The sequence below is a fragment of the Lepisosteus oculatus genome, chromosome 23, assembly GCF_040954835.1.
Source record: "Lepisosteus oculatus isolate fLepOcu1 chromosome 23, fLepOcu1.hap2, whole genome shotgun sequence".
In the NCBI taxonomy this organism is placed as follows: Eukaryota; Metazoa; Chordata; class Actinopteri; order Semionotiformes; family Lepisosteidae; genus Lepisosteus; species Lepisosteus oculatus.
Genome location: NC_090718.1, coordinates 1,130,675 through 1,154,438, shown reverse-complemented (window position 1 = coordinate 1,154,438; position 23,764 = coordinate 1,130,675). Strand labels below are relative to the sequence as shown.

Below are 23,764 nucleotides of genomic sequence, written 5' to 3'. Positions count from 1 at the left end.
TACAGGTAAAGCAGCGACAGAAGATGGAGCTCTAGACAGTTACAGACTGGGAGAGAGGAGCTGTACATGTGAGATTTCCAGGAGATCAACACCAGGGACTTCAGTGCTGCAGCTGTAGTGAAGGAGTGTCAGTGTGATGTCAGGGTACAGAGATCTAAACCAACTCACCCTGTCAATCCCAGAGCCAGATTCTGACTCTTCACAGTCTGTAAGAGTGTGCTCTTCAACAGCGCCTGTACTTCCTAAGACGGTTGAAGAAGGCTAAGATATGTCCCCAGATCCTCACTAACTTTTACAGATGCACTACAGAAAGCACACTGACAGGCTGCATCACAGTGTGGTGTGGCAACTGCAGTGCAACTGGACTCGGGACTTTCTGACAGGCAGACCTCAGGCTGTCAGGCTTGGAAACCACACCTCGGGCACACTAACTCTGAACACTGGGGTCCCCCAGGGGTGTGTGCTAAGTCCATTGCTCGACTCCCTCTACACCCACGACTGTAAGGCCAAACACAACACCAACTCCATCATCAAGTTTGCCGATGACACCACGTTTGTAGGTCTGATCACAGACAATGATGAGAGGACCTACAGGGAGGAGGTCAATCTCCTTACAAGGTGGTGTGATGACAACAACCTCACCCTCAACGTCAGCAAAACCAAGGAGCTGATCACTGATTTCAGGAAACTGCAAACCGGACATGCCCCTATCCACATCAACAGGACTGAAGTAGAAAGGGTCAGTAACTTTAAATTCCTTGGCGTCCACATCACCAAGGACCTCACATGGTCTCTCAACACCACCTGTCTGATCAAGAAAGCGCAACAGCGCCTGAACTTCCTAAGACAGTTGAAGAAGGCTAAGATATGTCCCCATTGCTCTACTCCCTCTATACCCACTAAATCAGTAAATCAGTATTTTACTGTAATTAATGCGATTTCTGGGGAAATATTAACTCTTTTAAGGAGTTGTAATAGTAGTCCTTTAGAAACATTGGGAGAATTTACAGCTCATATTAGACTAAAAGGAAAGGATATTGTGAGTTGTGGATGTAATAACCAATTTTTGAGATCAAAGTTAAAAAAATGATAATTTACTTGCGATTACAATATATTGGAATTCCGCATTTGGAAAGCGCATTGATTGGAGAAAAATTTGGATGATGCCCAATAAATATTGTATAACCAATAAAATTAAGGAGGTTTCATACAAAATAATTCATGGAATTTACCCAGTTAAAACTCTTGTTACCCAACGATTTAAAATTAATATAGATGACAAATGTGTCTTTTGTGACAATAGCCCTGAAACTATTCAGCATTTGTTTTGGTTATGTCCCAGGGTAAAATTGTTCTGGACTAAGTTGCAGAATTATATTAAACAAGAGACCAATATTGATATTTGTTTTGTTGAAAAAGATATTATGTTAAGTTTCAGCCCCAGTGAAAACAATATAAAAATTTCGTTTGTAATAAATGTAATTATTATACTGGCACGTTATCACATACATAAAATGAAGTGGTCTGGGAAGTACCCTGTGTTTGAGTATTTTAAGATGGAAGTAAAGGGGTATTTGCAGACTATTTCGAAATGCAAAAATATGAAAGCAGTGCAGACATTATTATTTAATTTGTTTAATCTTTTTTCATGACTTGAATTTTATGTAGTAGTATGTAACCCTGACGATATTTTTGTTTTGAATAGTTATATTTACTCTTGTTTGTATTGTAATTTTTCTTCTTTTGTTAAGCATAAATAAAAAATTAAAAAAACAAAAAAAACATTTAAAATTCCCACCCCTCTCATGAAACTCTGAGTTTATTGGGCAACTGGACCGAGTCTCGTCTATAATTGGGAAATTTTACTGCCAATCAGCAATAACTCCCACTGACCAATCGCAACATCGTTAGGCTAAATTCAGGGATCTGATTGGCTGTGGATCTTCTTATTCATCAACAGAGAGTACAGACCCCAGTCACATGACCCGGGTGTTTAATACACACCAGACCCTCACTACTGCACTGTAAACCAGCCCTCCATAGACTCGTGTATCACCACCGCCGCCGGCGGACAGTTATCGGAATCGACACCCCCTGCTGTAGCCCGATCAATAGGCTTCATTTTATTGTTATTTTATTTCGAATTCACTGACACTGCGGGCTTTCTTACGTTTTCACTTTAATATCCAAAGACATCCCGAAGTCCACATATTCAAACGTAAATTGTATTTTTGAAGGACGAGTCACAATAATGACAGTTTTCCAGACTCCAGACACCTAAACACGTTAATAACATGCTTTATATTAGAATTAACCAAACAATTTAAGACCATTTAAAATAAAGGTCCATATTTAAAGATGTAGTAAATGTAGTTAATTTAATATCCAGAGTAACCGCCGAAATATCCCATTTTAAAACGATCGTATACCGAGTTGCAATAAGTTATGATTTAGAATTATAGTCGTCACGTGTCCTTTTCCAGAGCCAGGATCCACCCTGTGTGGTGGTGCAGTGGGACAGTGCCTCTAGTGGTCATGTGCAATACTGCAGCCTGGAGCCCTGTGACTGGACAGCTGACCCACAGGGGCTCAGGAGAGGGAGTCGGGCCTGAAGCAGAGAGCCAGCAGTGTGCTGGAGCCCAGCCTGTCTGAGAGGGAGGAGACAGGAGCCCTGCAGGTGAGTGTGGGGCTGTGGCCCAGTCACCCTGCTGCTGGTGGGACTGGTGTGGGGGTCTTTCTGCACCAGGAGCCCAGCTGGTGTGGCAGCTGCTGGTGCTCTGGACAGGACTGGCTCCAGCCTGCAGGACCCTGAGCTCAGGGCTGTGGAGGGGCTGGACTGTCCCAGGTCAGGGTCAGCAGGGGGAGTATCTCTGTGTCCCAGAGAGGAGGGTGGACAGTGGTGCCCCAGAGGCCCAGTGGGATCCTACCCAGCGCCCCTGGAGAAGGAGAGGAAGGACTGTCTGCAGAGGCCAGAGCTGCCAGCCCAGTAGAGGGCCTCCCAGAGCCTTCTCCTGCCCAAGCAGAGGGGGCTCAGCCTCCCCAGGGAAGAGCCGCTGGCTGGGTCTCTAGAGGGAGGAGGAGCTGTTGACCTCCCTGCTGCTTCTCCACTCGTCCCCAGGGCAGCTGTCCTGTTAGTATCCAGCAGCACCAGTGCTGCTCCTGAGACCCTCATTCTGCCTCTCTGGCTGTTCCTGAACACTCCCTGTGTGGCTGTTTGCTGACAATGATGCCTGTGGAGCTTTAAACTAAACTGCCCTGTGTCCCTGCCTGCTTCAGCTCATACTCCCCATTCCCATCAGCAGGGCTGCCTCTCAGTGTCAGTGTGTTCATTCTGACTTCCCACTGCTTCACTGACTGGGTTTCTCCTGGGCCAGTCTGGCCTGGACCTGTGTCTTCTACCCCTTTACACCCTGTGATCTCTGGCTCAAGACTGTCAGGCCTGGGGGCTGGGGGGCCGATTCTCATCAGCAGGGAAAGAGCCCATCAGCCCCAGAGACACAGGAGCCCCTGAGACAGAACAGAGTCTGAGAGCAACAACCTCTACTGCTGTGTGAACTGAGTGATGAAAATAAACTCCAGAATGATCAGTGCCACAATCCAGACTTGTGTGTCATTATTCACTTCTCATTTGTTTCTATAGTTTTTCTCTGACCAGCTGTCCACAGGTCCTGCACTGACCAGACAGCAGGTCAGTCAGTATGTCAGCTGGAGCCTCAGTGCACGCTGGGACTACAGGTCACTATTCAGCACCGAAGAAAAGGCAGCAATTCAACTGAAAGATGCAGTTTAGGTTCTGTGTTCCACAAGGCTGGTTATGAACATTAGTAATATCTCAACAATCCTTCCAGTCTGGTAACCTGAATCCTGTGTGTGAGGAGGCTGGACCCTGCTGGTCCCCTGTGTGTGAGGAGAGTGTCCATGTCCCCCTGTGACCTGAAACACTGCCCAGGCTGTAGAGCTGGAGCTGTGGACTCCAGCTCTGTGCAAGGGGCTGAGTCCTGTCTTTCATCTGAACCTGGCTGGACAGACGAGTCCCACACTGGTGCTGGACACAGCTCTGTGAAACTCCCTGGCTGAAGACGACCAAGCTCCCTTTCTCCATTAATACTGACTGAACTGATCCTCACTGTTAGGAATCCCTGGTGAGAAGATACACGGATACACGGTAGACTCAATACCGAGCAGTGGGAAGCAGTGGGAAGCAGGTGAAGATGGTTTAAATAGCAGTGCAGTTTAAATAGCAGTGTGCACCGCAATGAGTGTGCGCAGGTAGTTTAACTCGTGCGGCGGCGTTTGTTAATAATCACCCGCTGCTGGGTCTGATTAGCTCGCTTACGCTTTGGTCTTGACTGCCTGGTGGTCGTGACACTCACTCCATGAACACTGACAGTCCAGAGGAGACAACAGACACACAGAGTCCCATTGGACACAGCAAGACAGCCCAGACATCTTCACACAGGCTGGATTGTCTCAAATACAAAATATTAACAATATAATCTGTAAAATACACAACAGAAATTTTACCTTTGAGAAATAAGCATTGACAAAAATAATTTCAAAATTCAAAAATGCAAAAAAATTAAAAACGTTGGAATAAAATCCCCAAGTTGGTGTCTGTCAGTGACCCTAGCCTGGAGGACAGAAGGAGAGACAGAGTGAGGACCAGTGGAGAGACAGGAGACCAGGATCGTCTCCAGGAATCAGCAGAGGAGTCCCAGCAGACACACTGTCTCTCTCTCAAGGGGGCGGCCAGACTGTCACAACATCCCCCTCACAGATCCAGAGAAGAGGTATTTCACAGGTTCCTGAATACACAGTAAATGAACCCTTGCTTCTGTATCCAGTGGCACAGTACCCAGAGTAACCCATATCAGCTGTGACCCTGTGAGAGAGAAGGAGATCAGAGTCACTGAGCCAGTCTGCTCACCTCCACACACCAGCACCTCTCTCTCCAGCTCCCTCTGCTGTCTCAGAGAAGACCTCCTGTGAAAACTGTCCTGTTATTCCTCACATTGCTGTTGACACATAGGAGCTCATGTTAACTTTTCTCTTTGATCAATAAGATTTACTCAGCAAGTTACAGTTTCTAACAAGTTAGATCATATTTACTTGTCTGTTTGACTTCCTTCCTGCCACACAGTTAGAGACTCTGAAAACACAGTCAGTGGACCTGAGACACAACACAGTCAGAGCAGTGATTCCTCCACAGTACCAATAAAACACCAGCAGTGCAGTACAGGTCAGTGGGACTGATCACTGCAGGGGCTCAGTTTGTTCTCATTCTGAGCACTTTAGAGCTGCTTCTTCCTTCAGGCCCCCTGAATTACTCACTGACTGTGGGGGATTCTGCTCCTGAATAAAAAGTCCCTTTGCTTTGTGAATTAGGATTGTCAACCTGTTTCAGACCATCTGTCTGTAGGGAAAACAGAGTGAATTTCACTACTCAGAGAAGAGACTCAGAGCTGCAGACAGGCTGTGTGTGAGAAGAGAGCAGTCAGACAGTATCTGACTTCAGTGGAGACATGATCTTAAACTTGTGATGTTGTGAGACGTGTGCCTGAGGTTTCTCTCTCATGTCTCCTGCAGGAGTGTATGTGAATCACAGGTGAGTCCAGGCTGTTATGTCTCTGAGATTATTTCCAGAAGACAAAGTGCTGGAGAGTCTCTCGATGGGGTTGAAGTGACACAGCTGGGAGGAGCTACAGCTGTGATGTTCAGGAGACTCTTGTCTGCAGAGACCTGGACTGAAACGTGTGGCTGAAGTCCAGTCCTCCTGCTTGACAACACTGAGAGAGAATTTCTGACATGCGATGTTCTGGCTTTTCCTAAAAATTGCATTTTTTTACTCTTATTGTGAAATACACTGGGGTCTGTAATCTGTTTTAATGGCATTAATTGGAACTTCACCATCTCTGGCTGTGTATTCCGACTCAGTGCTGTGGATTAACGTTCTGTAAGAATCTCTATTTTTCCAGTATCTAAACCATGTTTCATCTGTAATAGTGACCCAGTGTCACCCTTGAAAACTGCTTATGTACCATCTAGTATCAAGTGGGCTTGACAAACACACAACATAAGACACAACACAAGACAACACAGACACTTATACACACTTACACTTTTCTGTCCAAGACTGTTCCATCAACCCATCTCCACTGATATTCCCAGTCCTTCCAGCTCAGACCAATCCAGTAGTAAGTGTTTTCCTTTAGTAGACGTCCCAGGAGCTCCTGCAGAGACACACAGAACAGGTCAGCTCACCCTGGACACCAGCACCAGTCCAGCTGGACACTTGGTCAGCTCACCCTGGACACCAGCACCAGTCCAGCTGGACTCCAGGTCAGCTCACCCTGGACACCCACACTCAGTCCAGCTGCCTGAACACCTGAACCTGAACACATCTTCCTTCTCCTCATGAAAGAGAACAGACTCACAGTGAACACATACAGAGTGACCTCAGCTCACATATCCAGCCTCATTAGCTGGATTCAGAAACAATCAGAACGTGTGTTTCCCATCATCACTGAGAGTCAAGACCAGGTTAGAGGTCTTTACTAGAGACCTTTCATTTCTACTGTTCCAGGCAGTAACCATCAAGGGCAGTTTGGGATGTATAAACATCTCTTCATTACAGTACCTCAGCCATTTCTTGATTAATAATTCAAATCCATCAGTTCCTCTTCTAACCAGATATTTTCTATCTCTGTGTCTGAGTTTCCTTGGAAACGTGCAGCTGTGAGCAGGAAACAGCTGTTTTTCCAGAGTTAAACGTCCCGCTGATGGGGCTTGTCTGGGTAGCTGGTTCCACACTGTCACAGCCCTTCATGCCAGTGAGAGCAGCAGGAAAGGAGGTTGTGGGTCTGGTGTCAGCTGGGCAGTGTGTCTCCTGGGACAGGGCTGGTCTGAGATCAGAAACTGTATCTGAGCACACAGTGGGCATGATCTCACTGTGCCTGGTGTTGGGCAGCACTGCCTGTGAGCTGTAGAGCAGAGATCCATCCCCACACTCTCATCTCTCACACTGCTGCTCACTCTGCTCTGTTCACACACAGGCTGTACAGGGGAAACAGTCACTGCTTTTCAAACTCTGAAGGTGAGGACACTGATGAAGGGCTCATAAGGGGACTGATGAGGAACATTTATTTGAGAGGAATAATGAAGAGATTATAATTTTATTTGAAATATTAAGTCGTTCCTTGTATTTTTGAATGGCTTTTCAGTGGAGTGTTTTTAAAAATTATGCTAATCTTTCTCCCTCAGAGAATCTCTTGTTCTCACCAGTTCCTTTTTGTCATTAATCACCAGCAGCTGAGCTCCCACTGACGAGCAGGACTGATTCGCAGACACCCAGGATCTCTGGTCTGTAGAGACGTAGTAACATCTTCCACTGTCTCCCCCCTTCCATCCCTCTGGACAGCACTGCTGCTCTGTACAGACAGACACACAGGAACCACCTGGATTAATACTGACTGAGCCTCAGGGATTCCTCAGGACTCTCCTCTGGACAGACAGACACACAGGAATCACCTGGATTAATACTGACTGAGCCTCAGGGATTCCTCAGGACTCTCCTCTGTACAGACAGACACAGGAATCACCTGGATTAATACTGACTGAGCCTCAGGGATTCCTCAGGAATCTCCTCTGTACAGACAGACACACAGGAATCACCTGGATTAATACTGACTGAGCCTCAGGGATTCCTCAGGACTCTCCTCTGTACAGACTCTCTCAGTTCAGTTCAGTGACACTGAACCACTGAGCTCCTGTACTGTTTCTCCTGGAGTCCTGCAGCACTGAGACTCACACTGACAGACGGGTCAGTAGTGAGTCTCCACCTGATCGTCACTGACTGTGTAGAGAACAGCCCTGAGGCTCTTATCCTCATGTCTGAGAGTCTGTCTGTCTTCTCAAACACGTCTCTTACCAACAGCAGCAGCTCCAGCTCCAGACCAACCTGAAGACCAGCTCTGTCCAAGAAACAGGTCTTCTCTCTCCTCTCTGCTGCTGTTTCACCCTGCAGACCTGTCACTCCTACACACACACTCAACTCTCACTCCTACACACACTTCACTCTCACTCCCACACACACTCAACTCTCACTCCCACACACACACTCAACTCTCACTCCCACACACACTCAACTCTCACTCCCACACACACTCAACTCTCACTCCCACACACACACTCAACTCTCACTCCCACACACACTCAACTCTCACTCCCACACACACACTCTCACTCCCACATACACACTCAACTCTCACTCCCACACACACACTTACTTCTCTTCCCAGTAGAAGGGTCCACACAGAACTTCTCCAGCTGTTTCCTGTATCTGTCAGCTTCACTCCTGTATCTCTCAGCTTCACTCCTGTATCTCTCTGTATCATTCCAGTGTGTCTCAGCATCATTACATTGTGTCGCAGATTTATTCTGGTTTCCCTCCAGCTCCGACTTCATCTTCTCCAGCTCCTCCTCCTTCTTCTCCAGTTTTCTCTCCCAGTCTGAGCTGTTCTGTTTCCACACTGCAGGTCACAGCCCCAGAACACACAACATCATTTAATCAACCAGATTCATCTGTCTGCCTGTCATCTGTATATCAGCTGTCTGTCTCTGTCTGCCTGATCCATCAATCACAGGAATGATCCACTTCAGTAGTATTATCATCTCCTGGTCTGTGCATCTCTGATCTTAATTATTTAATTAAACTAATGATTTACAATTAATATCATGAGTATTTCAGTGCTAGTTGAGAAAGGGTGTGTGTCTGGATGAGGACAGATAAGAGCACAGCGATCCACACAGGAAGCAGGAGCTACAGCAGACAGCTCTCCTGGGGGACTGGGAGCTGCAGGAAGCTCCGCCTGAGAGGACCTGTGTGTTCCTGCAGAGTCTTCTGTCCTCATCCAGACAGCCTGGGCACAGCCTGCTGGGATGTGTACAGAGAGAGTGGACTTTAAACCCAGGGAGGTTGTGATGAAGGTTTACGTCATGGTAAAACCCTACTGTTACGATCCCTGCCTCTCGGCAACGAAAGAGGCAGAGGAAGGCGTAGCCTTAGTTCATCAGTCCACCTGTCAGGGTGCACTTTCACCACCCCAGCTCCGTCTCATCTGGTATTCAAGCACTTGTCTTTCCCTACCTCCTCGCTCAGTATTGGTTTCCCTTTCGAGCTACTTAGTTGCGCTACGCCTTCTACCTCCTTGTGCTGTTCTGGTTCCGACTCTGGTTTCTCCCCTTTTACTACGTCTTTTGGATTACGGCTCGGCTTCGGTTGCTTTCTCCCTGTTTGGTTCTCTGGCGTCCCCTGGACTCTCGGCTCTCTCCTTCGGCTTCGGTATTTGGATCACGACTTGTCTTTATCGGCTCCCGCAAGTGGGTTCACTACTTGGTTTCGGTTTCACTGGCCGAATCCGTAACACCTACATACAATACTGTGTTCAGCTCCCCAGTAACAGTATTTTACAGTACAGAACAGCAAAGAGATTATTGTTATTATTATTAGTGAAAAACTGTCTGGCACAGTGTCCATATTTAGCTCACAGCTCTGAAAGGAAAGTATGATTTTGTGAAGCTGGTCTCACACTTCAACACTTAAACACTAAATCATCAATACAAAATCATTACACTTTGTAAAATTAATTTAATTATATTTAATTATATTAGATCATTTCTGAATGAGGACATTCCCAACACACTAGGCTCTGTACTTACACATATATTGTAGGTAGATCAGTTATAATCCTGTTCGTACATATATTCTCACTCTCATTAATAATACTATATGTTTCCTCAACCTTTTCTGTGTGTTTATAGTGTTTGTTCCTCTATTCTCTGTAATCATGAGTCTTGTTCACTGCTATTTTCTGTTTTAGCTTGTGAAGACAAAACCACAACCTTCCCCACAGAGAAGCTCTGAATGACCAGAGGAACGTCACCATGGCAACAGGGCTCAAATACAGAAACCTCAATACTTCACACTGCTACAGCCCTTCAGGAAACACAACTGTGGTGTTAAAAATACTTTCAGAAAAAAGTAAACACTTCACTGGCTTTGTGCAATTAGGACTTTCAGGTCATGTGACTTGTAGTCTCTTCCTGTCTCAGGCGGTAAGAGAGCAGCTTGAGCCCAGCAGCTCACAGCCTGGAGCCACAGTCCTGAACAGCAGATATCCAGAGGCTGATCAGAGCCCAGAATATCTGGTATTGCTTCACACACACATATAAAAGAGAAGGGTGACTGTGTAATTCAGACATCAAAGCCATTTGATCACTGTAAGATTAGACACAGATTCACACAGGTCCATATGAAATGACAGGAGTGACTATCAGACTTACAGACTGTCCCCAGGGCAATGACTGTGACCAGTAAGACACACACTGTGACTCCCAGGCTGATGGACACACAGCTCCTACTCCTGGACTGTCCTGGCCAGGGAGAGAGGGAGACAGGTGAATTCTCCCCACAGACTGGACACAGCAGGACTCTGAGTGGCCGGGGAAGTGGAGCTCAAGCAGACACCCTGACTGGAGCTGCAGGGTGTCACTGGGACTGACTGTGGAGGAGGGGTGTGAGCAGCTGAAGGCTAAGAGTGAGACACTTCAGGAGGGGGACTGACAGAGGCGTCTCCTCACTCCAGAGCTGTGAAGAGGTCATGTGACTGACCACTGAGGAGTGAAAATACACTGTGGTCAGAGCGAAGACCCACTGGTGCAGACTGACTGACTGAGAGAGATCACAAAGAGAGTCAGATAGAAACAGCCAAGGAGACCAGGAAACACAAAGAATAAAATGTCAGGCATGAACAGATCAGATATAAGGGTGAAATAGTGCAGCAGAGCAGACACACACTGTCAGTATGCAGGTGTGTTGACCTTTCACTGCGTCAGTTAGCTGATCAGGTCTTTCATTATGTCTTGTTGTGTATCAGTGAGTCGCTGTCAGAGTCACTGACAGACGACAGTAAGTCAGAGCTTGTCAGTGTGTTACAGAACCAGTGTATCAGAGTATAACTGTGTGAGTGTATCAGTGCATCAGAGTGCTACTGTGCTACTGTCTCAGTATCTCAGTATCTCAGTGCATCAGCTCTGTACTCACTGGTCTGCTCTCCTCCTGGCTCTCTCTCTGCTCTCCTGGTCACAGTCTCGTACACGTCCTGTGCTGGTTTCTGTAGCCCAGTGTAAACGCTGTCTGTGTCCATAGTTCTGACTGTATTAGCAGGGTCCAGTGAGACGTTTGGACACTGAGTCACACTGAGTCTCTGCCAGGTCAGAGTGACAGTAAAGCACTGGACAGCAAACAGGAACTCAGAAACCCCTCCTCCTCCTCTCCTATTTCCTCATTCTCTCTCTCTCTAACCCTCTGAGACAGAGGAACATCTCCAGACACACTAGACTGAGAGGGAGAGGGAGAAGGACAGAGAGACACCATCACACTCACAGAGGCACAGAGTGAGAGAGCCAGAGAAACAGCAGGAGAAAGACAGTGTCTGGTCACTCTCCCAGTGCAGCGTCAGTGTCCTGTACTGCCCAGCAGCACAACCTGTCTCTCTGGACTCTGTCCAGCCCAGTAGCAGGAGGTGTGTTCCCAGTGTGTTCCTGGATAGTGTCTGTGAGGCTGACAGTCAGATCCAGTCCCGACTCCAGCAGGGAGCTGTGTCAGCATGCGCAGGAACAAGAGACACCTGAGACTCCACAGCCAAAATGTTGTGTTTCTTCTCTTCTCTTTCAGCAGGAATAAACCTTTACCTGTTCCTCTGCAGCCTGCAAACACTGTGATCAGCTGTAAGTCTCAGGCCAGGCTGCCTGCACACTGACAGTCACACTAAGAGAGAGTGAGCACCAGTGGAAGAGTCTCTTGTTCTTGAAGAGATGAGAATGAAGAAGGTGACTCTCAAACACACTCTTTTCCCTGTAAGAAGGACATGATGGACTGTTAGACTTACAGATCCCCACGACAGCGACTGCAGCCAGCAAGACGCACACTGTGACTCCCAGAGCGATGAGCAGACCCCTCCTGCACCTGGGCTGGGCTGAGACAGAGAGAGACAGGTTAATAAAGAAACTCTGACCGCCTGGCACACAGCTGGGGAGGGTGAGGAGGAGACACAGCTCCCGTCCTGCGCTGTGGTCCGAGTGGGGTCAGACTTCACATGAACTAGAGCTCTGTGCAGTGAGAGAGAAAATACTGGAGAAAACCAAACCACAAGAGAACAAACAGGAAACTACAGCCTTGTCAGCTTTATATAGAAGAAGGGTTACAAACAGATATATGATTTAAAAGTATTTATGTGCAGTCACATTTATTTGTCTCTATAACAATATGTGCAATGTAATTAAGAAACTAGTGGTTGTGCACAAGTTTAAGGCATCTTAGACACACTGAGGAGTTACAGGATATGTCTGTTCTGAGCATCTTCACTCAGAGACTCCACAGGTTTCTTACTGTATAAAACACATCCACACAGAAGAACAGTGAGAAAGGAGAGCAGTTCAGTAGTTAGGAGCTCACTGATCCAGGAGCTCACCCAGCTGTGTCCTGAGAGAAGCCAGGGTATCGGCTTCAACACCACAGCAGGACAGCTCATCCCAGACTCCCACAGCTGCTCTGGAGTCAGAAGAGCTTCGACTCTTAATAATACAGCTGAGTTTGGGAGGGAAGAAACCCAGCTTGGAATGTGCAGTCAAACACCTGATCACATCTCAAGGCCACCTGCACACGAGCTGCCAGTGTTAAGTGTGAGTAGCTCAACCATCAAACCCAGAAATAAGATCTCATGGACTCTGTGTCAGGTGTTCCTCACCAGAGACCACTTTCTGGACCGGGAAACACAGATCTGCCAGGATTAACTGTTTAAATTCAGTGGAATCTTCCAGTGAAGAAGTCAGACATCTCTACAATATGACCTGATCGCTCACTACAATAACAGGCTATCATTCCTGCTTTTTCAGGAAATGACATCATGGAGAATTAGAGCACAGATTAGCAGAGGTGAGGGAGATCTGGACTGTTGTCCGGCCTCCTAAACTTTCATGAAAACTCAAATTTCGAACTTCTTGTAACACATACTGTCATGACATCACAGTTCATAACTAATGCTAAACAACCGAGACCCTTTACAATATCTCAGTGTTCCAGTGCAGCAGACAGACAGTATCACAGTGTTCCAGTGCAGCAGACAGTATCACAGTGTTACAGTGCAGCAGACAGACAGTATCACAGTGTTACAGTGCAGCAGACAGTATCACAGTGTTACAGTCTAGCAGACAGACAGTATCACAGTGTTACAGTGCAGCAGACAGACAGTATCACAGTGTTACAGCATAGCAGACAGACAGTATCACAGTGTTCCAGTGCAGCAGACAGTATCACAGTGTTACAGTGCAGAAGAGAGACAGTATCACAGTGTTACAGTGCAGCAGACAGTATCACAGTGTTACAGTCTAGCAGACAGACAGTATCACAGTGTTACAGTGCAGAAGAAAGACAGCATCACAGTGTTACAGTGCAGCAGACAGACAGTATCACAGTTTTACAGTGCAGCAGACAGACAGTATCACAGTGTTCCAGTGCAGCAGACAGTATCACAGTGTTACAGTGCAGCAGACAGACAGTATCACAGTGCTCCAGTGCAGCAGACAGACAGTATCACAGTGTTACAGTACAGCAGACAGACAGTATCACAGTGCTCCAGTGCAGCAGACAGACAGTATCACAGTGTTCCAGTGTCAGAGGCAGCTGTGGGGGGTCTGTACTCACTGTGGGGGGATCCTGGCTGTGCTGGAATAGTGGTGATGGTTGGACTCCTCTGTCCCTGTATGTTAGTGAATTTGATGTCAGCGTAGGTCACATCTTCAGCCATGGTGTCTCACTGTCTCAGCGTCTTTAAAATGTCTCTTTCTCGTCACGGTGTACTTCCTCTCCGCACAGAGACAGAAGGAAGGGTACTGAACGAGGAAGAGTCAGAAGGAGGAGTTTTCTCAGTTCCTGTTGTTGTGACGCAATGCCCCCCATCTCATTTAAAACCTTTCTGCAGTTTTAATCCTGTAACATACAGTTGGAACATAAAATATCCTCCATTTAAGTTCCACACATTTGATTCTACATGTTAACATAATAGATTAGTTCTATTTAGACAGATCCAAGACTTTTTGAAAATCATTTGCTGCTTCTACAGTGTTTACTAATCCTATTAGTTTGGTATCATGGGCAACCTGACTAGTTTACTAACTGGACCAGAAAGTAGATCACTGACATAAATCAGGAAGACCATCAGAAACTCCACTAATTACATCATCCTAATAAGAGAACTGACCTCTCATCTGTGCTCTCTGTTTAATAACCAATTCTCAATCCAAACACAATCCTTTCCTGGAATTTCTAACACCTGCGAAATGAGAATGAATCTTTTATGCAGAACTTTATCGAAAGGCTTCTGAAAATCTAACCAGACCAGATCATCCTCTCTGTGTGTCCATTCCCGATGCTGGCTGTGTGAAGATCTCTAGGAAGTTGCTCAGACAAGTCCTGCCTCTTCTGAATCTGTGTCTGGTCCCCAGTATCTGACTTCCACACAGGTGAGCCTCTACTTTACAGAAGAGCCTGTTAAAGTTTTTAGATCTCAATCTTCACCATCAGCTGTTCATTTTGAGAAAATGACTTCTGACAACCAGCCTCCTCCTCTCATCACTAGACAGGCTGTTCTCTGCTTTACAGACAAGTACAGTCAGTGATCTCACCTGTTGGTGAACTAACTGCATGTCTCAGGGGTGATGTAGAGTTATTCTTCTAGGGCAGCACATCTCTGATAAAACACAGTAATAGGTTTATTCCATGCTGAAAAAAAGAAGAAAGAGAACACAACGTTTCGGCCGTGGAGCCTTCTTCAGGTGTGAGAGAGACAGGGCAGTAGGCAAAGGTACAGTAGCGGGAGAACAAAGGTTGGGAGGGAGGAGGAGTGAGAGGCGGGAGCAGGGGACAGAAAGAGAGGCCAATCAAGAGGTGTGAAGTCAGAATGGGTGCAGAGAGGTGTGAAATGAAACTTCCAATGAATGGAGAAAATTTAAAAGAACAGTAATCTGTCGTTAAGGGAAGGGAGAATGTGTGATCCTAGCTGCAGAATAATTTTAGTTTCGGTGGTCTTTCTGATGTATGAGTTCGGAAAACCGTCTTTGAGAACACAGACGGAGAGATTAGAGTGGTCGTGGCCGTCAGAGGTGAAATGAGAAACAATGGGCTTGGAGAGATCTTTAATCTTCACAGCCCTGACGTGTTCTCTGAAGCGGTCTCCGAGTCTCCTTCCTGTTTCCCCAGTGTAGATGGCTGGGCATTTACTGCAAGAGATACAGTAAATAAGGTTGCTGGAGGTACAAGAAGCCCTCTGGGTGATGCAGAATTGTCCTGAGGGGCCTTGAATGAGTGTGGTGTTGGATGTGTACTTGCAGGTGATACAGCGAGCTCTGTTGCAAGGGAAAGTGCCTGGTGTGGATGGTTGTTGAGGGCGGTCAAGGGAGCTGTGAACAAGGAGGTTACGCAGATTAGGTGGTCGGCGATATGAGATGATAGGGCGATCAGAAAAGAGGGCCCCTATGGAGGGATCATCCTGTAGGATGGAAAAGTTCTGGTTAATGGTCCTGGGGATAGGAAGTGTGTTAGGGTGGTAAGGAAGCACCAAGGGAATGTGGTTGTTACGGCGGGAGTTCCTGATCGGGTTGATGGTCCGAGGGGTGTTTTTGGCTCGGGCAAGGGCCCTGTCAATCACACTGCTGGGGTATCCTCTGTTGGTGAAAAATGAGTACATTTCGAGGGCTTGGTTCTCGAAGTCGATGTCGTCGCTGCATAATCGTCGTAACCTAAGGAACTGTGAAAAAGGAAGAGAGTTTTTAGTGTGGTTGGGGTGAAATGAGCTGTACAGGAGGTAGCTGTGTGAATCCGTGGGTTTGTAATAAACTGAAGTGGACAGTCGGGGGTAGTTGATAGACAAGTGGATGTCTAGAAACGGAAGAGTGGTGGAAGAAATGTTAACCGTATATTTGAGGGACGGGTGGAAGTTGGTGAAATGGTGCAGGAAGAATTCAAGCTGATCGTTGGAGCATGTGGCGGCACCGACGCAGTCATCGATATATCGTTTGTAGAGGTCAGGGACATAGCCAGTGTAGGAAGCGAAATAAAGGTATAACAATCCAGTCAGGTTCAGACAGTCAGAGGAGTCCTGTCTCATCGCCAGTGACTCTGACACAGAGCACAGACAAAAGGATCTTACTTCTCTTGAAATAAAACATGTTTAAAGGACACAGCCAGCAGAAAAGCACCTTATAACCTTAAAACCCCAGACCTGTTTCCTGTGAAGACCCTCTGTGATCTTCTGCACAAGACAGGCTGACGTCTCAGGGACTGGCCTACCCCCCCACTGCTCTGTGAAGACTCACAAGCCAACAAACAGGATAGAAATATATTAGTGATACAAAGAAGCAGAAAAGTGGACAGTTGAGTAAAGCTGCCTGTCAATCTATGAGAGAGCAGCAGAATGACCCACCTGTGTGAAGCAGGGCAGACAGCACTGATCACCTTCACTCTGGGGTTACTGATGAGCAGTGCAGTCTCAGTATTTCAGAGAAAGAGTAAGAGACAAGTCATAAACACAATGTGAGCAGAACATTCTCAACTAAAGGGAACAATGTGCAAATTAGATGCAAATTGAAAAACATTGAATGAGATCTGTCCCTGGACACTGGAGCTACTGAGCTCTGTGTCAGAGTGCTCTCTAGGCCTCTGTAGATGTGTTTTGCAATTTAAACTGAGCGTCAGCACAGTGGAGTGACACTGTTACTACTAATAACAGTCCAGCGTCCAGAGTCTGGAGGAGGGGTCAGTACTGCTCACAGTCCAGTGTCCAGAGTCTGGAGGAGGGGTCAGTACTGCTCACAGTCCAGTGTCCAGAGTCTGGAGAAGGGGTCAGTACTGCTCACAGTCCAGTGTCCAGAGTCCTGGGATGTGTTCTAAGAGAGTTGAGCACCACTGAGCAGAGCTTTCACACTGCTTACAGGATTAGTGTGCGGAGACGACTGTCTGTCTCTCCTCTGATCTCTCACATGCTCTGTGTGATGTTGCGTATACTGTATTTGTACTGTTCTTGTATTTTTTTAAACTGTGTTTGTGTGTAAAATATAGCTGCTTGGATGCAAAACACATTTCTGAGACATCGGGCAACGGGGTATTGTATGTATAATATTGTAATAAAGAATTAAATGCTGCTTAAGTGTATTTTATTGAGTCTTCTGTTTGCCCCTCAGCACAGACCTGTCCACTCCACAGCAAACAACTCCAGTCCTCTGCTCTGTCAAAATACACAAAACCCTTTGTGGCAGAAAAGCAATTATGTAGTGGAGACACAACAGTGGTAACAAATTCATGATGTGTGTTTCTCAAAAACAGTGTAATGTTCCCTTTCTCAGCTGGGCCTTCAATACTGTTTGACAGGATGAGTTTGATTGAGAGGGTCAAATTAATTTGACAAAAACGTTATTTGTTTCAGGAAATTTTGATTTGTTTAAAGTAAATGTGTTTGTAGTCCTTCCATGAATTCTTCCACTAGAATAATGGGGATTTTTGACCTGGGGGTGTAATTTAGGCTCTTTATCTTTCATGAAAGTTTTCCATTTAAACTTTGTAGAAACAAAGTAGTTATTTTCCAAGGTTTACTGAAAATTAAATAATACAAGGGCAAACAGTGAAAATACCGAACAATCTTTTACCAGAGATCATTACAAACCTGAAGACCTCAAGCCTCTTATAAACATTAAAGGAGGGAGTCGCACTGGAACATTTTGTGGACATGATAACTAAGCAGTATGAACATCAGATTCATTATAAATACGTGTTTTTTTCTATTTTACAAATTCCAACGTAAAACGTATCGCCCAAGTGAAAACACACAAGTCATTTTATTACGGTTCGAGGTCGGAGCTGCAGAGGTTTCGTCTCCGGATTACAATCACCAAAGCCAATTACAAAAGGTATTTTACTGAATCAAACTCCCACATTCTAACTGCATGGTCGCGTTTGCGTGACGTCATAGACAGTAGCCTCACCTGCGCCAGGCGAGCCGAGTCCCACACATGCGCAGAGGAGACGCTCACCGGCCGCAGGTGAGTTCATTATCGCTGCATTTGATTACTTTATTAGTTATCCGTGAACTAATGCATAATTCACAATGTTCTCATTTTAAGTTTTCATATTGCTTTAAGTAACACATTAAGTACAGAATAGGTTATTTATTAGAAATTTGATCAGATTGGATTTGGATTTTCTCCCATATCTGAAGTGGTGCTTAAAACTGACCAATCACCTCAGAGCAAAAATCTTGGGGGTGGGCTCTCATCCAGACATTTTGATTGGCTGGTGTGACGTCATCATTTGGTGCCACCCTCTCATGAATAATGCGACTCTCCCCTACTCAGTTATGCAACACGTCCCTTCATTGGCCACGCCCATTCACGAATCACGCCCCTCGTGAATATGCATTGTGGGCGATGCTCGTTCACCGTTTTGTTTGGTTTTATTTTTGTGTTAGAAATAATGTTACGAAGAAAAGAAGAAAGTAAGACAGAAGTCAAAATTCTTTAAGTTTTGCAAGCATACAAATCAAAGACAGTTGGCAACAATGAAACAAAACACAGAGTGAGATACAGAATCACAAGGAACGGCCTCCGGGATGACGGTTTCCTGTCCAGCGCCAGCAGTCTGGTCAGTGCGGGATGGGTCCTGTGCGGGCGGCAGGGACAGCAGCCAGGGGAGACCTGAAACACAAGACAAGCAGGTAAGAGCTCGGAGTTCAGCCCTGAGCAGCAGCGCAGCGACAGTCATCAGACAGGAGTGAGGAGCTGCGCTGGCGGAGGGGCTCAGGGAATCACTCGGCAGTACAGCGCAGCTCGCTTTGCGCTACACGGGCTCGTCCCACTGTCGGGAGAATGAATTTGGAATAAAAAGGGCTCAAGACCTCCAGACCGTGTCCTTACCGTCACGAGAAATACTCACCCGCTTTAATTTCGATTCAGATTTAGGAACCATATGAAGTTTTATTAATTGCAACGTTCAATCACTACACAGGCGTCAGGAAGTTGACCAAGACGCGGTTTGTTCACATCGCGCTGCAGCGCCGACAGAGACGCGGTCTGTTTGTCTGAGCTGGGTTGTGCTTTTTAAACACTACTCTCACTCGTATGTTGCTTTTATATTTTAACTCGTTCTGGGTTCGTCTTGGCTTTTTAAAAAGAACCTACCGCTCTAAGGAATGTGTATGAGCCGGGGTCACGCAGAGCGAGGTGTGCTGTACAGTACTGCCATCACATCTGTCCCGGGACAGTGCGGGATACTGAGCACTAGATCACTGAAGGGGCTCTAGCCTGTTGTACAGTTAAAACCCGAGTGCAGAGCACTCCACTGAACAGGGTGTTACTACTCATCAAGTGCTTCCCATAACGAGATCTAGTTCTCAGTTTGCCCCTGAGCACAGGTCCCTCAGTTCCACAGTAAATCATGTCAACCCCCTGCACTGTTAAATACAGCAAGACTCGTCCTAGATCTGCACCCAGTACCCCAGCAATGAGCCACAACTTTACAGTCAAGCAATGTTTATTCATGAACAGGAGACGATGAATAACAAACAGAATAAAAGAGTTTATTTTTGGAACTGCACCGCTCCGTTTAGCTTGAACTGGGGAAACTGGTAACTCGAGTTACCGGTAACTGACCGCAGGAAACTGGAGCCCAGCCGTGTGAGACCCGGTGTTAAAACCGAAACCCCCGGTGTGAGGAGAGAGAGAAGCCACTTATCTTGCTCTCGAAACGCCGGCTGTCCTGCTGTAAAGGTTAAAGCGAGAGAGTTAAAACATTTAAAATGCATTTCTCGTAGAAAACGGTTTTTGCTTTTGTTAAAACCTGTAAAAAATTAATGCATTTTTTTTTCCGGCAGCCGAGCAAAGCGCCTGTACCGGGAGAGCAGCGGGGTACCAGCCGCCTCTCTCCCAGCCAGCGAGCCGCCGGAGTCCCCCCACCTCCCCTGACCCCAGCCTGCACGGGCCTGGAGCACAGACCCGCCCCTATTTATAACGTGAACCCCTGATGAGCGCGAAAAGGACGACAGAGGTAGCAAAATAAGAGACACCGGGGACCGAGATGGAAATGTGTGGATATCTGCTTAATAACACTGCTGTATAGTGTCATTGTTTTCTGCTTTATATCCTTATTTGCTGTAATAAACTGCTGTGAGTGTTAATTGATTATTCTGGGGTGTGGGAGGGTGGGGTACAGGGGTGTAGAGAACCGTGAGCTGTGAGCAGCCATACCAAGCGGCTCGCAGCGCTACAGTCTCCGGGCACCGGGCTGTCGTGGTCGGCGAGTCGGGAGCCGCTGGTCTGGGCCTAGACTGCAGCCTCATCCCCGGCCTCGATTAGAGCCCCGCCGCCCGAGGACACTCGCAGCCCGGCAGGTGAAGGATGACGCTCCGCGCTGCTGAGGGAACGTGTCCCGTCACCATGGTGACTGAGCCAGGGGGTGTGGCTGTGCTGAAGGGCGGGGTTCAGTGTTAATAGTGTCCAATCAGCATGTGGAAGAGGTGGGTGTAAGAACAGCCAATCAGGGAAGCACAAGTTCAGCCCAAGAGGCGGGTCTCGAACGTGGGGCTCCGAGGTGGAGATGTGCAAGAGTCTAAAAGTAGTATCCCTGCTCATCTACTGTGTTTCGGGTTTTACAAAAGCTTTTTTTTCTTTGTAGGCTTGAACCCAGATCTGCATTATCTGCACATTAGTCTGGGGATTTGAACCCAGACCCTCACCGCCCGCAGACCAGTGCGCTACATGATGAGCCTCAGCGCCGCCAAATATAAAAGCTTTAAAACTGCGATTCGCCGCCCCGGCCGAGAGCAGGAGCCCCTTCTGTAATAAAGACAGAGCAGAAGCACAGCTGGACTGCAGGAGCCACTGCACAACTGCAGCTCAGATGAAGTGAATTGATGATGTTTGTGAAGATGGAGGAGAGTTGGAGCTGCGCTGAATCCTGCAGTGATCTGGAGCTGCTGTGATCCTGCACAGTGTTCAGAGGGGCTGTCAGTCCTGCCTGTTGCACAGGACTCTGCTTCAATGTGAAAGGTGTTGCAGTGAGACAGTGTGACTCCATCTGTGTGTATTGAGCAGCTCTAGTTTGACAGTATGATGGAATGAGACTTGAATTATAAATGTGGACAATCAGGCTTCACCTTTCCACTGTTCTCCATGAGAATCTCACCCCTCACAAAGCACAGAGCTCATATCAGAAGTTCCCCCAAAACTCTTCGGTATAATGACTAGCAGAGAGCTCTCTCATCACCACGAAGACCACAGTTTCCTTCACAGACACTGGAAATAAAACCCAAGAGCATGGAAGAGGTGTTCACAACCTGGTGTTTAATTAAAGAACAAAAATAAGATAAAACAAGTGACTTAAAGTTTGCTCAGGAGTGTTTTATTATGTTAAAACAGTACATCAGTGTAGTGAATTATCAGAATGAAGGAGTGAAGGAACAGTTTAGCTGATATCAGTGTCCATTCCTGAGGCTGGTACAGATTCTCCAGAGGCCGTCCCTGAGAAAATACCCACAGCAGTGTAGGAGCAGCTCAGACAGAGGGATCAAAGAGCACAACACAGTTTACTACAACACAGATCATCTCCTTTCAACACAACAACTGACAACACTATTCCACATCACGATAGCAGTTATAAGATTGAACAGAGAGAGACAATACAAACAACACACAGCAAACCGAAGAGATCCAGCAGAGGCAAGTTTAAGTGTAAGCTCTCTACAGGTATATAAAGCAATATATATATATTTTTAACAGATATTCAAAACATTGTCGATGTCTATAAATATTCAATAACACTGCTGGAAAATTTAACATTTAAATGTTTAGGGAATTAATTTGTATTCTCTCTTTATCTATTCTAGTGCTGAGAAAAATCAATATTCTAATGCAATAACTAACAAACACAAATCAACATGTAATCTCAGGTGGGTAGTTGCGTCAGCATGCGTAGGCTGCAAAGGAACAAGTAATAGGTTTATTCCATGCTGAAAAAAAGAAGAAAGAGAACACAACGTTTCGGCCGTGGAGCCTTCTTCAGGTGTCAACAGAGACATTCATCAACAGAGAGTACAGACCCCAGTCACATGACCCGGGTGTTTAATACACACCAGATCGACACCCCCTGCTGTAGCCCGATCAATAGGCTTCATTTTATTTCGAATTCACTGACACTGCGGGCTTTCTTACGTTTTCACTTTAATATCCAAAAACATCTCCGAAGTCCACATATTCATACGTAAATTGTATTTTTGAAGGACGAGTCACAATAATGACAGTTTTGACTTTAAACACGTTAATAACATGCTTTACATTATAATTTAGTATTATACTCGTCAAAATTAACAGGACTCCGAAACACAACCTATATCTAGTAGCCTTGAAAAATAATCTAGGATACACATTTTAATGTTAAAGGATTAAGTGAACAATCAGTTCAATATACAAGAAGGAAAACACAACGTTCAGCTCACACCTGAAGAAGGCTTGACAGCCGAAACGTTTTGTTTTCTTCTTCTCTTTTCAGCAGAGAATAATCCTATTACTTGTTCCTTTGCTGTCTACGCATGCTGATACGGCTACCCACCTGGACTACTCCAATCAGTTCAATATGTCGACATTTAAAGTCGCAGTAACACTGTGGAAAGCGATGTCAGAAGGTGACATTTCACAGTGTGGCCGCCAGGCGGAGACACTGCTACACGTGTCTATGGAGGCTGGTCTAATGAAGCCCTTTTCAGTTTCCAGCTGTGCTCCACTGACCGCGATGTCATCTGTGTCCAGTCCAGCTCCTGGCCCTGAGCCTCAGTGACACAGCAGACACCAGCTCCAGGCCAAGAGCCTCAGACTGACACTCTCACCAGCTCTGAATGAGCCTCAGTGGGATGTTGTGCTGAAGGTGTTTCCTGCAGATCTTTCAGCCACTATTCTGTTAACTGTTCTTCTCTGCCACAGTCCAGAACAGTTTGTCTGACTCATTTCACTCAGTCCTGGAGAAATCTGTCCCTGCCTGTCACACGTGTGTCTATTGATCTGTCTGGATCAGAGATCTGTCACTTTCCAGCTATGATTTTAAATCCCTGATCAGTTTTACAGCTCGGGGTAAAAGCTGGAGGTCTGTGGCCTCTCTTACACTCACTCTCATTCTACAATTTGCTGAAGGCTGTATTGATCCTTTTGTAATTGATCCTGTTTTGATTATTGTGACTAAACCCCTCTGTCCATCTGTCAAACTCCCCACGTCTCATTCCAGCTGTAACAGATACAGCTCCTGTCTGAAACAGTCAGTAAGATCACTGTGTATCGACACCCTGCAGCCTGGAGCCCTGTGACTGGACAGCTGACCCACAGGGGCTCAGGAGAGGGAGTCGGGCCTGAAGCAGAGAGCCAGCAGTGTGCTGGAGCCCAGCCTGTCTGAGAGGGAGGAGACAGGAGCCCTGCAGGTGAGTGTGGGGCTGTGGCCCAGTCACCCTGCTGCTGGTGGGACTGGTGTGGGGGTCTTTCTGCACCAGGAGCCCAGCTGGTGTGGCAGCTGCTGGTGCTCTGGACAGGACTGGCTCCAGCCTGCAGGACCCTGAGCTCAGGGCTGTGGAGGGGCTGGCCTGTCCCAGGTCAGGGTCAGCAGGGGGAGAGGAAGGAGTCT

The 23,764-nt window shown here is 46.6% G+C and overlaps 1 protein-coding gene and 1 long non-coding RNA gene across 8 annotated transcripts in view; one reads left to right on the top strand and one right to left on the bottom strand.

Annotated features, from left to right (window-relative positions):
* LOC138224598 (CD209 antigen-like protein E) overlaps nt 1-14,034 on the bottom strand; it is a 32,368-nt gene extending 18,334 nt beyond the window's left edge. The window contains exons 1-6 of one of the 5 annotated variants that reach the window (XM_069182541.1): nt 11,102-11,929; nt 10,342-10,431; nt 8,286-8,528; nt 7,279-7,427; nt 6,118-6,230; nt 4,501-4,882 (exon numbers count right to left, since the gene is read on the bottom strand). In XM_069182541.1, the coding sequence (XP_069038642.1) occupies nt 4,738-4,882; nt 6,118-6,230; nt 7,279-7,427; nt 8,286-8,528; nt 10,342-10,431; nt 11,102-11,204 (843 nt within the window). In that variant the 5' untranslated portion in view covers nt 11,205-11,929 and the 3' untranslated portion in view covers nt 4,501-4,737. The other 4 variants (XM_069182543.1, XM_069182542.1, XM_069182540.1 and 1 more) reach the window with 4 other exon arrangements.
* Nucleotides 14,035-18,127: 4,093 nt separating this feature from the next.
* LOC138224603 (uncharacterized) lies at nt 18,128-21,534 on the top strand. 3 transcript variants are annotated; one of them, XR_011183074.1, is made up of 3 exons: nt 18,128-18,150; nt 18,576-18,821; nt 19,977-20,279. It is a non-coding gene; the product is annotated as an uncharacterized lncRNA (long non-coding RNA). The 3 variants fall into 3 exon arrangements; XR_011183075.1 differs by lacking the exon at nt 18,128-18,150 and adding an exon at nt 20,777-21,534 and having other exon boundaries at nt 18,520-18,821; nt 19,977-20,268; XR_011183073.1 differs by lacking the exon at nt 18,128-18,150 and having other exon boundaries at nt 18,520-18,821.
* The last annotated feature ends 2,230 nt before the right edge of the window (nt 21,535-23,764 follow it).